This window comes from Notothenia coriiceps, unplaced genomic scaffold (genome assembly GCF_000735185.1).
Source record: "Notothenia coriiceps isolate Sejong01 unplaced genomic scaffold, NC01 NC01_scaffold00000339, whole genome shotgun sequence".
NCBI lineage: Eukaryota > Metazoa > Chordata > Actinopteri > Perciformes > Nototheniidae > Notothenia > Notothenia coriiceps.
Genome location: NW_011333040.1, coordinates 15,452,285 through 15,466,860, shown reverse-complemented (window position 1 = coordinate 15,466,860; position 14,576 = coordinate 15,452,285). Strand labels below are relative to the sequence as shown.

At 41.7% G+C, this 14,576-nt stretch overlaps 1 protein-coding gene across 1 annotated transcript; it reads left to right on the top strand.

Moving 5' to 3' along the window:
* Positions 1 to 6,301: 6,301 nt before the first annotated feature.
* On the top strand, positions 6,302 to 6,953 carry LOC104951533 (partitioning defective 3 homolog B-like). The gene is made up of 2 exons (XM_010778202.1): positions 6,302 to 6,459; positions 6,587 to 6,953. Exons 1-2 carry the CDS (start codon positions 6,302 to 6,304, stop codon positions 6,951 to 6,953), a joined length of 525 nt encoding a protein of 174 aa, XP_010776504.1.
* Positions 6,954 to 14,576: the final 7,623 nt, after the last annotated feature.

The following is a 14,576-nucleotide window of genomic DNA, read 5'->3' as shown; positions in this document are numbered from 1 at the left end:
GAGAGGTCAGTCTGACTCTCCCTACTTATTGTGTCGAGTCACTCCATTTTTGAGAAACTTCAAAATCTATCAAAGTGAAATCAGATTCAAATAGAGTCACCCAGAGTTTGCCAACTAGTGTTAAAAATTTGTGTATAAAGGTCCGTGAGGAAATATTATAACCCTATTTTGTCCAAATCTTTAGTAAGGTTTACATGATAACCTGTTCATTTTGGTCTTGCATAGCAAAATTGCGCCTTCTTTTTTTTTATACGTATTTATTTTATCATCTATACTTACTTGGTTGTTTTTATTTTGTTTGCAATGTACATTAAACAATAACCGATACTATATGAAATAATTAATAAGTTTACATTTGCTTTAGAAAAGTTATACCCACAAATCTCAAAGTATGGTGGGATCTAGATCAGAGATAATAAGGACGATTTTCAGGTGGTCTAACTTTGTTAAAGTGAAGTTTTACCAGTTTTTGTCAAGTGGGCCATACGGACTTCTTCCGTTCTATACGAACAAAAGAGTTGTTCTTGACAAATTTACCCTTTACCCCCCCCCAGGAAATTTTCAACCTGACAACGTGACAACATCGAAGTTCACCAAGAGTCCAATGTCAATGTTATCGTCAACTTATTCTTTGTCTGACTAATTACACTGATAATGACATTTGATTTGGACAACAATTTTTCAAGAGTCTTATTTTAACAAGTAAAAAAACCACCTTCTTCGTTACATAGTAAAAAAATGGGAACGGGGAGTTTCTTAGCCGGTTTCCTCTTGGCAATTCTGCCTTATCTTTTTCATCTTAGTCTTAGCACCGCCTTTAAGTGTGCTATTGGGTTTGGGAATCACAACGCACGATATATAACAACAACAAAAAAAAATATGCAAAACCATCAGTACAAGGACCCAGTGAAACGAGTCGCGATGACGAACATGTTTGAAAAGAAGAGAAGCGGCATGAAGTGGACTTGTACAATAACAGTCAATTAGACTCGGATCCGGAGGCATAAACCAAAAGAACTCGCTTCGTCAAAAAACACGGTCTTCTTGCCAAAAATCAGCCCGGTTCTCCGGCCAAGTGTGATTGCCCCTTTGTTCCTTCTTTACCAAGCGGGAACTGGCCAAAATTACTCTTTCCACAATAATGACTACGTCCTGACATTTTCATACCCACAGTGGGACCAAAGTAAATAAAGACAAGTAAACAAACACCCTAGATTGGTCTTTACTCAACGTTTACTTACCGGTTTGGACACTTCTTCTGACAACTTCGGAGACTCGAAAGTTCACAGACCTAGACGTCCATTCGTTGTACGGGTTTCACATCTGAAAAAAACAAAATAAACCTTTATATTATAACAAAGAGTATATTCGATAATCGGTTCGGAAGTGATCAACAACGTTTAAAACAATTTATATAAAAATGAAAACACAATGATCTGTTTGTACGTTGAGACAAACGCATTAGTTTCTGTTATGGATCAGTATCAACAGTCCTGCCAGTAACCTTACTATATTATCAATACTACTTTAGTTATAGCCTGATATATGGTAGCTAACTTTACAATGTTGTGATGTGACTGACGTTAGCTAACATTAACTGTCTGTAGCTAACGCCGGTCACTCAGCAAGACAGCTGCCCTGTTCTCCACTGGTTTTCCTCACAACACAGCTCCATTTCTCGCCGATGGCCGTTAATTCTTCTAATCCTTGGCTGCTCCTGGTCTCTTGGACGCCTAGCAGGCTCATAATTATAATCATATGCATTCGAATATATATTTTCAACCTCTTCTGTGTTGAAACTAGCATTGTGATCCATGTTTATTCATACATTAGACCGGCAGCTCTCCCCCATGTTACGTCACAAGCGGGAGGTCACATGGGGAGGCTTTTTGTATGCGGAAGTAAAAATGTCTTACAAAAACGACGCCAGATGTCACTGTAGTGTATATTTCCGTATCTTTTTTTGAAAATCTAGTGTGTTCATCATTTTCCTACACATGTATTCACTGGGGTGTCCAACCTGCAAGTTGCTCTTTAAGTAAACAGTAGACTAAACTCTGGTGGATGAGCAGCGTATCACTGCAGCGGTCGGTAAATGCCTTTGAACCACATTGGTAAACAATGAACCCATGGACTCGAGAAGAGTTTAATGTTGGATAAGTCGTACATTAATTTAATCTGTATCAGTACGATTAAAAACAGCATGATCCTCGACCCAACGCAGTCCCTCATTGTTGTTGTTGTTGTTGTGAGTGGCGCTGCAGAGAAAATCAGCAAAATAAATGGTCTAGTCATGACGTAGCACCAATCGGGCTCTGGCCAGTGGTGACACAACTGCGGCAAAAAAGACGAGCCACTTCCGAAACAAAAGAGCCGTAGCACGGAGCTAGAACTACAACCGGCTTGATGGGAAGGGGTTTAATGCCACTTTCCCATCAAAGCAGTTCCAAGGCTAGTTCGGGGCTAGTGTCCGATTAAGCACCGGTTCTTCCCGTTTCCACCGCAGCAGGACCAGCTCTTTGGCCCGAAATCCAGTTCTTATCTGGCCCCACTGGACTGCCCGTCAAGAACCAAATAAATCACGAAAAAGCGAAAAAAATGCGAACTATTCATTCAGACAGCAATTTATTGTACAAGTAAAGCATTTACAATTTCAAGCACTTTGTCCCAAATCCAAGCACCATTCCCAAAATCCAAGCACTTTTCAAACCTTCAAAACACCACATTACATTTCAAGCATTTTCAAGGATTTCCAGCACCCGCACAAACCCTGATTAATAGAACATCGACCCAACGCAGTTTTTGTGAGCAGCGTTGGGGAGAAAATCAGCAACATAAACGGTGATTTCAAGACACAGCACCAGTCGGGCTCTGGGCCGTGGAAACACAAATGAGAAAAAAATAAGAACTGCTTTGGAACCAGAAAAGCACAAGCTTTGAGCCTAAACTGGTAGTGGTTTGGAAGGAAAAGGGTATCTGTGGAGTCTGAATGGAATCAAATGAATTACCTCTTGGTCTTTCCTGCACTCGTCCTCTAGAGCCTTGAACTCATCCACCTCTCTCTTCTCCTCCAGTTCCTGAGAGAGAGCCGCTCTCTCCTTCTCCAGTATTTTTGTTTGCTCCAAGAACATCCCCAGTTCATTCGTCAGATAGTTTCTTTCACGAAGCTCCTTGTCCTGTAAGCGTACAATTTAATACATTAAAGCAGCAGTAAGCATATCCAAGTGAAACACATTGCCCTAATGTTTGTTTTTAACTGCTAGTATCATGCTTAACAAATTATCTGTGTGGAGAAAGGGTATAAAACATTTTTCGCTGTGCTTCGTGCAACATGAATATATAAAATGGTTTGTTTGGGTCTTAAAAAAAAGTTAAGTAAACTTCAAATCAGGACCTTCAGATGCAAAATAAGCTGCGCTGTAGAATGAGTTATGTCACAGCGGAGGAGCTCCATCAAGCCTTACCCTCTCTGTAGACAGGCTTTCACACAGATGGATCGTCTCGGCAAACTCTTTTTTCATCTGGAAAACAAGGTTTGAAGATTAGTTTTAAAGGCGGCTAAAAACTCCAATAAGCACCGCATCGTCCTCCATTTGGCTCCAAAAAGCTGTTGTTCTTTCTCAAACTGGACAAGATCAAATGTAGTCTCAGGATCTCAGTAGACCATTTCTATAAGAAATGGCAGTGCTTTATAGACTATTTCAACAACATCCATAGACTCCCAACCAGTGTTTCCGCCAGAACCAGGGCTGAGAGTGCGTCCACCCCGAGAGCGGGGCGAATTTTGAATTGAGCCGTCCCTTATAGATACTGTCTTTTTACGTTAGTGAGCCGGATCAAGTGCCGGCCGTTTCGGCTCCCAAACGTTTCTTCATGTTACCAGTTTACCACTGAGCCTCAGTTTCGCCGCTGCGAAGCTCTGGTGCTCGCAGCTCACACGCGTGCTCCACTAGCATCGCTCATCGCGTCCAAATCGCGCACGTTCCGTGTTGTCCTGTAGCAGGCACCGCCGATGTCGGGGAAACGATCCTCAATACTCCGAAAAGAATCCCACCAGACTCCTTTGCCCCTCCAACAGAGGGATGTCCTTGTCCTTTTTCCTTTTCGTCATTTCAAGCGATAAAAACTCTCGATCTTCTCTCGAATTATTAATATTTTTGGATGCCCTCGGCTCGCGTTCAGGGCGTACCGATCTGAATAAGGGCATCAAATGACAGCAAGACGCCCCCTGGCGGAAACGCTGCGTAAATGACCTAATGCTATTTATTTTCCTATACTTTACTTTTCCTTTTGAATCAACCCACGTATTCATCTTTGTACTAACGTATACAGTATGTATTTATTTACATTTTATATGTTCTTTGATAACATGGAATCAATGTGCTTCTTTGATTAAACCTATATCTCCATGGGCTTTAGAGGTGGGAGGGGATGGGTGGGGGCTTGTAATGCTTTTTACCAAGTGGTAGAAAATTAAAATGGAAAGAAGATCATTGTCACAATTGTGAACCTCTATGATTGTACATGTCCTTCAATAAAAAAAGGAGCTAAAACAACCAAGCCATGAGTATGATGGCTAGCTATGGCGATTCTCTCATGTGTAATAATGGATTTCTCTGCTAGGCCAGAGAGGAGGTATATCTAAACACAGCATACCTGAGTGTTGCTCTGGTCCTCATTCTGACTCCCAATGTCTGCCAATCTGCTGCCCAAAATCTCCACCTGTTCGAGGGCCTTTACTTTCTGTTCGGCCTCCATCTGCAGCTCCAGCTCCAGCTGCGCTGCCCTCTGTTCTGTTGACTGTAATTTGCCGAGGGCATCTTTTTTCTGTTGGGCCTCCATCTCCAGCTGCATCATTAAGATGGAGACTCTCTCAGAAAGCTCGTCCATACGGGCTGGAGACACAAAGTCTTTGGGGCTGAAAAATAAAAAAGTTATGACATACAGATGACTAAATGTGTTCAACAACATTTGAAAATCAAGTACCTCCCTTCAGGCTGACAAAAACCAAAAGATCCAATTCACCAGCTAAACCGTTCACTAAAATAGGTTTCTCAAACCATTTGGGGTGAGAGGCAGACCATGTCTTTTTTTACCATATTTCAGCAGAGCTGTCCAGTTTGACTGATCAGAAAAATGGTTGACAACGTGGTGGGAGGTGGCAGATTATTTCTCATGCACTACCGTCAGGATAAAGTGACAGCTTGAGCAGATATGAAACAAAAATAAGTGTAATGAAAGTTGCCAAATGAACCGTTAAACCTCATACTTTATTAAAAGCAGCCCTGTAATGCTTTTTGGAGTTTCCCTTTCCCTCATGCACACAGTTAGGTTAGTTATCAACAATGATAACTAACCTAACTGTTATTTTGTTGTTGTTGTAATGCTTTAATGGACCTGAGCCGTCATAAATAATAAATTACAGTGTTTCCCACAGGATTTGATTCTATTTGTGGGGGCACCGCACCCCCCCGCCCCCCTGGCAAGAAAAGCCAAAGGCCCCTTAACCTATTCGGGTGGTCCATGCATCCACCCCCCCCTCAAATAAGATAATACATTTGAGTTCATGGCTGCTGTAGACTACGATCTTGTTGCTCTGTGTTGCGTTGTTAATGAGTGAAACACACCGGAGTTGAGGATCTATGGGGGTTTATTCTCCCAAAAATATCATTTACAATTTAGGCATTTAGCAGACGCCTTATTCCAAAGCGACTTACAATGACCAATTACAGGGACATTCTCCCTGGAGTAACCAAGGGCTAAGTGCCTTACTCAAGGGCACACTAGTAGTGGTGTTCCAGGCAGGATTTGAACTTGCAACCTTCCGATCATCAGCCCACCTCACTATCCACTACTAGACCACCACCAAAAAAAAAAATAATAATAATAATAATTTTTTTCACAAAATAAGAAGTATTGAATTGCGGCCTGCCACAAATAAATCAATGTATGGGAAACACTGCCTTACGTAATACAATATAGCAGCAACATCATATAAAGTGCAAGGGGAGAGACAAGAGATGCAAAAGTGCAAGAGGAGATACCCCTGTATTAAAGTGCATTTAGCGGTGATTGCACGGATGTTTGTTTCTCAACCATTCTTTGAGTTGACCTTTAAAACTATTGAGAGTGGGACAATCCCGTATCTCAGTTGGGAGGCTATTCCACAATGAGCTGCCTTTAATGGAGAGGACATTTTGTAATACCAGCCATGTGTGTCAATGTTTGTTCCTCATCTGCTTCAACAGAACCACATCATGTTAAGGCTGTTAAACTTCCCATATTAAATTATTATATCATGATGTTTCTCTCTGATTTCATTCATTGTGTCTTTTTGTCTCTGTCCAGATTTGGCAAGAAAAAAGATGAGAAGAAGGATGCAAAAGCAGCTCTACAGCGACAGAAGTCAGATGTCCTGAGTGATCATGAGTTCGAGAGGATGAAAGACGAGAGAGAAAGGTGGGGGGCTTTGATGATCACTATTTGTATGTGCTTTAAATTTGCCGGAATACTCAGAGAGTATTTTCTCTTCCCGTTTGCATATCAAGAACATTTCTAGACGTGTCACTCTTCCTCCCTCTGTCAGGATCGAGGCGGGGCATCCTGAGTTGAGGCCCAGAGACCAGCAAGTTGGCGGGACATCCTATCCAGAATTTGAAGATGATGACGCAGACCCCAACTACGCCCGAATACAGACCTTCAGGGACCGTGATACGGCTCCGTTGCCGCAGCCACCATCTCAGTCACCTCCCTACAGTACCATTCAGCAGGCCCATGCTGCCAACCCTCCCCCCCAAGGCCCTCCTGTCTTCCCAGGACATGCAAATCACGTTAACGACCCTGGAGCCATCCCTGACGACGACCCCCTCGATAGGCTGTACGCCAAAGTCAATAAACCGAGGGGAGCTGGAACTACATCTCCTCCTGTCTCTGCTACTGCCAACGACAGGTAAGGCACCATGACCTTCTCAGGGCAAACTCACTTTGTGTCAGTCTCTCAGGAGTTTGACAAAACAAGTTAAAGGGGGTAGATTGTGCACATGATCGTAATGGTTTGGTTCATCAGTTCAACCCACAGTGGTAAGTTTGGTACAATTTGCTGAACAACTATTATTATAACTTTACATTGTATGGCATTTAGCTGACGCTTTTAACCAAAGCTACTTGCAATAAGTGCAATCAACCATAGGATATACATTCAGAAAAGACATTTCCTGCAAATATATTTTCTTCTAACAAGGCAGACCTTGTTTAAAAAAAGGGCCCTATTATGCTTTTGGGGGTTTTTCTCTTTCCTGTAGTGTGTTATAAAGGTTTATGTGCATGTAAATGTTCTGCAAAGACAACAATCCCAAAGTTCCCTCCAAAGGGAGTTTCTCTTCCACACACTCCCCCCTTCCTGAAACGCCTCCATTAGACTCCTTTTTTTTCTTCTGTAACATAGTGACATCACTATGTACCACATGCACTTGTAATTGCTAGCGCTCCAACACATTGTATGTGATATAAGGGTCAGACCATCTTTAGGCAGTTGGCCAACCAGAGCAGCTAACCAATCAGAGCAGACTCTGGTTTCAGACAGAGGGTGAAAAGAGGCGCTGCAGCACAGGCAGTATGAGAAAAATAAATACCTTTTTGAACATCAAAGCATGGACACATGTCACATTAACCTGGAAATGAGCATAATAGGGCCCCTTTAAGTGCCTCGTAGAGAAGTATTGTATTTTTTTTTTGATGGCCAATTTGAGGTTAAAACATGTTGATGTTCAGTCTGAAAGGGAAGATGTGAGACCTGATATATAAATAGGGAGCTCATTCCACCACTTTAAAGCCAGTATAGCAAACAGTGGTGTTTTTGTTGAGGAACAACCAACTGGTGTCCCATTCACAGTGAGGGAGTGGTGGCCAATGCAGAACAGAGTACAGGTGCTAATGGTAGGATTTATCCATGTCCTGCATGTAGGAACATATTGAATATCTGCTAAACTATGAGTTTTGCCTTTTTGTATCACATCCTGGAGCTAGGCCTAGGCTGAAAGCTCTGAGGTTTCTTCCTGCTCTCTTCTTCTCTCCCGCTTTACTTTTAAAGTACAGTATGACCGTGCTGATGCTCCATATTTCTCTCCCTCTCCTTTCCCATCAGCTGTCTTATTCAAGTTCATCTGCCAAAGGCCAGTTTGTGTGTGTGTTTGAGAACAAGAGAGAGAAAGAGACAGACAGACAAAAAGGGAAATATTGAATTGTTTGTGCTTGCTTTGAGCTTCAGTGTGAGAGCTTGTGTACTCCCATGCCCACTGCCCATTGTGTGTGTGCGTGCGTGCGTGCGTGCGTGCGTGCATCCAATATAAATATCACCACAGGGCTCAATGTGTTCCTCTCAGCTCCACAATCCTTACTCCTTACCTTTATTATGTCAGTCACAGCTCACTTACTCTTCAATATATCTACCAGTACAGATATTTTCACACACGCACACATACGCACGCACACACACACACACACACACACACACACACACACACATACAAACACACTTTATGTCTGTACCTGTCTTCATGTGGGGAAGTGAACCTGTTTGATGGACACTTCCAAGGCTTCATTGAGATGTTTCCTTACACAGTATTTGTCTTTGTGTTTCCTCCCTGCATAAATACTATGTTATTATGGAAAGCCAAGACGCAGTTGACCGTGGGTTGCAGGGTAGACCTTTTTAGTGAAGTAACCTCAAAACAAAATGGTGTAAATGCAAAAAACAGAATGGGTTACAACTTTGCTTGAGCTTCAATGTACAGCTAATAAGCCTATCACCAAAGACAGTTTAATATATGTAATACTAAAGCATCACATGTTTGTTTATTGTATATGTAATGCCAATGTTTCAGTTTCATACACTAACTTCTAACAATAACTGTATTCAGAAATCTCATAATTAACTGCAGCAGATGAATTAGTAGCTTTTGTTGCTACTTAGTTACATTCAACCAATATGCATGAACTTAAATGTTCCGTCGTTGTAAGAAGTAACAGGAGTCGGAGAATGTCTTGATTTTGTAGAAACCGTTATCCATGGCCACAGCAGTGCTGGCAGTGCTATTCATTTATCATCACTTCCTGAAACCTGATGATGCAGACAGAAGCAAGTCCAGGTATTGGCTGACAGTAATCGATGATGCCAAAAAAAGAATGCAGTTGTGTCAGCGGTGTGTGTAGGTGTGTGTGTGCGTTTGTGTGCTTGACTTGCTGTTCCTGTACGTCAAGGCAGGCCAGAGCCCCGCATGTGGGAAACAGAGATAAACAAAATCGCAAAGGACTCCATTCCATCAGCACCTCAGCTGGGCAAAGACAACACACACTCTTGCACACTCATATACATTAAGAGTAATGCTGCAACAAAAACATGGAGCCAAACATTTACAAAGTTGTGTGCATGTGTGTGTGAATGCAGACAAAATAAAATATATAGATGGATTGCTCTCGGTTAGGAAGCATGTCATGGATATTAAAACTAAACCAACCATCCAGCCAAAGCCAATACAAGTTTGAAGAGTCCGTGGAACTAATAACTTTAAGTAGGTTTTTATTCAAAAGTAAAGATCAGCTCAAATATTTGGCAGACTTCATAATTACTTGTGTGTGTGTGTGTGTGTGTGTGTGTGTGTGTGTGTGTGTGTGTGTGTGTGTGTGTGTGTGTGTGTGTGTGTGTGTGTGTGTGTGTGTGTGTGTGTGTGTGTTAGAGATGTATGTTTGTTATCAGTGCCTTACTTTAAACAGCATCATTATGGAAGGGCAGTTATTAAACCATGCAGCACTGTAATATATCACACTGTCTGCTTCTCATACAGCCCACCATCTTTAATTCTAAAGGGCAACGCCAGCTCAATTCCTTATGCATGGAAGAGTTTAATTCAGACTCATTTAGTAAACCCATTACACACCCACATACACACAGACACACAGACATACATCACACATTTGGTAAAGATTACAGTATGCATACATGAAGGCGTGAAAGTGTGTCTCACACTGGCCAAAATATAATCTAGTCTATTAAATGTTTTCTAAATGCTTTTCGCTCATGTCATACCTCATCATCCTTGACGAGGCAAACTCCACTATCCGGTGTCTATTTTTAAAAACTTTATGTGAAACAATGGGGTGCTGTTTTCATGGGATATCAATGAAAGTCATCTAGCAAAATGCAAATAGATGCCGCTGAATGACAGCACCTTAAATATTTGATTCGCTGTATGATTTTTTTTTTATAAATGATCACAGATTGGAATAAAAACCGACAGAAAATGGTCTTCCTATACTTATTTCCATGCAGCCCCAGTCCAGGCTTATGTCATCGTCTTCACATTTACCGAATTCTAAAGACTGTTTTCAAAAGTCTCTCCGAGGTCAAAAGGTGGGTCTGGATAGAGTGCTAATCAGAAGGAAAACAAGATGCCTTTTCAAATGTAGCTAGCTTAGTGTAGACAAACAGTCGTTCTCCGGTTGTCCATCCTCGTTCATCTCCTCAGCTTCTCCTCTATCCCTGTGCACAGATGGACAGATTGGAGGGCCTAAGGGGCTCACATAGGGAAGGAAGTAGCAGTGGGAACCAGGCTTGGAGAAAAAAGGACGCATGCAGATGAGCTCTTTAGAAGATTGTCAAGTGAAGGCTAGAAATCTTTGCCCACCCTCTGCTCTCACGCACATATATACCCACATGCACACCATCTTTCCTACTTGCTCCATGTCTTGTCTTATTCACTCTCTTAGGTGCATGTACAAAACTGAGGTAGTTAGGATGTCAAACACACAAACATACACACACTCGCGCAGACACACACTGAGTCCATTTTCTGAAGTGGCCACCCAAGCCTTGGATGAGTGCTGCCCTCCGTTTTTCTTGAGTGGGTGCCCCCTCCCACTCTCGCCCAACCACTACCACTACCACCACTACCTAACCCGACCAAGTGCCCCTTGCAGGTTACCATAACAACCACGACCTCTGGCACTCCACCAATTAGAAAACAATCAGTCTGGAGAGTGAGCTCCAGAGATAGAGGGGTACTGTAGCGCAGGAGTGCTAGATAAGTAGAGAGCAAATAACATGGAGAATGAAAGAAAGAAACATAAAGGCTAAAGTGGATTTATTAAGGAAGCCGAGCTCCTACCAACCTAAGAAAATATAAAGCAAGATGCAGCCATAATTATTAGGGTTGCACCGAATATTCGGCCACCGAAAATTATCGGCCGAAAATGGTTAAAAAGGCTCTTTCGGCTTTCGGCCGAAAGGGTTTTAGCACCGAAAAAATATCACCGAATGTCAGGGAACAGGGTTACGTTGGTAAGCTAACGTGTTGTTGTGATGACGTAATCAAAATGCGGCGACAAGCACGGCGCGCGACCATGCTCGCGGCTGGCTCACAGCCAACATGTCTGGCACNATGAAATCAGCGAGGTGGGAGAGACAATTTCGATGGTTGATACCTCAGTATTAATAAGAATTGAGGAGCGTCGTCACCGTAGCCAGAGCGTCTACATCTTTAAATCCCGGGAAAAAACAGGTAGAAAGGTTGAGTTACCAAACCCAGTCCAGACCGTAGTCAAAACTGCACTACTGTCTATTCCCTGAAAAGAAGCAACGTATATTAATGATAGATTTAATTGTAGTCACTGACTGATAGAACAACACCTATGAAAATAGTACATGTAAACAAGTTAATCCAACTTTGATACTGGTGTTGCACTTTTTTACATGTATGCATAGACTAGCAGACTTCCGAGCAGCGCATATGTAGTTGGGATGTAAACGACTAGACCCAGTACTGACCACCTCACGTACCGAGACTGACATCCCCTTGTCCAGGATATCGGACGCGAAAATGCGTACACCTTGGAAGATACTCAATATCCGTGACTGTCGTACCCTCAGGTGACCTGTTGTCACCCACTTCACACTGTCGACCAGACTCGTGAACGAGGCGGACGACCTAGTGAAACACTGAAAACGGTGACTACCGGTCTAACGTTTCTACTCTTCGGTCTTCAGAGAAGACCCTCCTGGTACGGGTTGTGGATAACCCCACTAGCCTGACGTGGGTACATGTATAAGTTCGCGGAGCTTACACCGCCCATAGTCAGGTGGTCCCTTTCCCGCGTCACAAACAATGACCAAACTTATTTGTAAAATTCCAGCAGTCTTCCCTGCACCCTTATACAGTTCGTCCCTTCCCTCCTCGCCCTAGTTACACCTTCCGAACACCCTCTACGACTGGAACGGTGAGTGGGTGACAACGACACGTGTCTACCGGACCCAGTCGCTGCTAGCGTAACAGAGAGTCTCTCTCGGGCCAACCAAGTGAAAACTAACAACTCTCATGAGTATGAAGTGCTCTACCTCGTGTGTTGAACTGGTATTTAACCTAACAAATATAACGAGCGGCGACCTAAGTGCCGTCACGGAATATGAGCAAGAGGAATTCTAAGTGGTTGTGACCAGCGTCGGTGTCCTTCCTCATGTGGCGCTAGTCGGTTCAGGTAATCGGACTCCTCCATCATTGTGGTGTCAATCGAAATCATAAGTCCGTCCTGATAACTTCTCTCATAACGCGTTCTGACAAACACCTGTTCTGATACCGACGCCACCGGGTTACCCCGAATATAACAAATATGTACACAAACTGAACTACAAAATAAATAAGACGAAAAATTCACCGTCCAATAAAACGAAGTTCATCGGAATTACGAATCAATTAATTATGAGTTCCTTACGTAAAGAACGCTATTACATAGTAGTCAACATCCTGGGTCTGGAGAGTTTACTTGTCTAGTTATCTTATTAAGATGAAGGTCTAGACGTGGAGTAGTGTTGAAACTTTCACGTAATTTGACTTAATAAAATACATATCAAATGAAAACGAGATACACGTAAAAACAAACGAAGACTCATTGTAATTATAAATTCATACGATTGAAACCTCGATACTATATCTAACAGAATTGAAATAGGTGAGAAGAACATGCGTTGAGTGTGATAAACTAACATATATCAACATCTGTCCGTGAACTAGGATATATAGTAAGTAATAATTATTCCCGTTCAATCACATTAAGGTGAGAACAAAGAAAAAAAAAACAAGGAAAAAAAAGAAAGAATAAAAACAAGCAAAAGAATAAATAAATAAAAAAAAAAAAAAAAAAAACAGATATAAACAAAAAAAAAATAATAAAAAAAAACAAAAAAAAAAAAAAAAAAAATAAAAAAAAAAAAAAAACATATAAATAAGAAGAAAAAAAAAAAAATAAATAAAACAAAAAAAAAGAAAAAAAAATATAATAATAAAAAAAAAAAAAAAAAAAAACACAAAAAAGAAAAGAAAAAAATAAAAAAAAAAAAACAAAAAAAACAAAAAAATTTGGTTCTCGTCTCCGACTCTCCTGCAACGAAGAAACCTAATGTGAGCGAATCTATTACCTAAATGACTATGTGTCCCCGCGTGTCATAATCGTCCCCCACTTTTGCGAATCCCTGCTAAGCATCACACCGGAGGGCACTTAACAATACTCCTCCGCCGGTTTGTTAAAATCATGGAAAGTAGCTAGTAGTTATTAATTGTAATTATCTTACAAATGTAAGATCCAACAAGGACGAGCAGGAAACATGCTAAATTAAAATTGAAGTAAAAGAACGTTCTGCACACTAATAGGCAGGCCCACAACAACTCGCTCTCTAACACTGCGAGCTCTCAAAGAATGTTGCACGGTGTTCACAGGGTGCGCGCGAAACCACGTCTCCTCTATCGGAAACGATAACGGGAGTGTTCTGAGCGTGCGTCGAGCGCTCCGCAATAGTCGTACGTCCCACAATCCCCGGACTGGTTGACTTTTCGGTGCCAACCTTCTACGCTAGTACAGGCTGCTCTCAGATTTCAACTCTGTCGCACGATAAGTGTTTTCATGTCTTTCTCATCCTTAGTTTGGGACATCATAATTTTCCTACCAACTCGTGTAAACTATACCTCTCCTTGGTTGTCTCTGTATGACGGTGTAATCTAACACATTCCCTCCTAAAAATAGATATTTTGATTGATTTTGATATAAGGATAAAAATTATTTTATCTCTGTAAATGTCTAGATACATAGACCTTTAAAATGAGACCACCAAAGTTCTAAACTATGTACTATTCCCTTGTTCCACTAAATGCAAAAAATAAATGAAGGAAGTATGAAGAACATTACTGAGCGAGACGACGTAGGCGGACTAATTGTTTATTACTTCTAACATCCACTGTAAGGTCTATCAACCTGGATATTAAGTTGAATAAACCATACACAGCGGTGTGCCATGGGAAAATCATCCCTTGTTCTGCTCATCGAAATCGACGGTAAGGACGATTCGAACAATATGTCTCTGTTCAAAGTACATGTTATTCGTGACTCTAATGTCTATCTCAATGTATTTCTACCTTTGAGTTAATGTGGCGAGAGACTGAGGGGCAAAGAAGCCGTGGTGTGCCTAAAAATACACTCTGAACATCTCGTCTGAGACTCACTGCAATTCTTATCCCAAACCCAGCGAAACGTGA

Excerpts from the sequence above, each read along its gene's own strand:
- LOC104951533 (XM_010778202.1), top strand. The coding sequence starts at position 6,302 with ATGTTTCTCTCTGATTTCATTCATTGTGTCTTTTTGTCTCTGTCCAGA. Across the intron at positions 6,460-6,586 it reads ATGAAAGACGAGAGAGAAAG|GATCGAGGCGGGGCATCCTG; the intron begins GTGGGGGGCTTT and ends TCCCTCTGTCAG.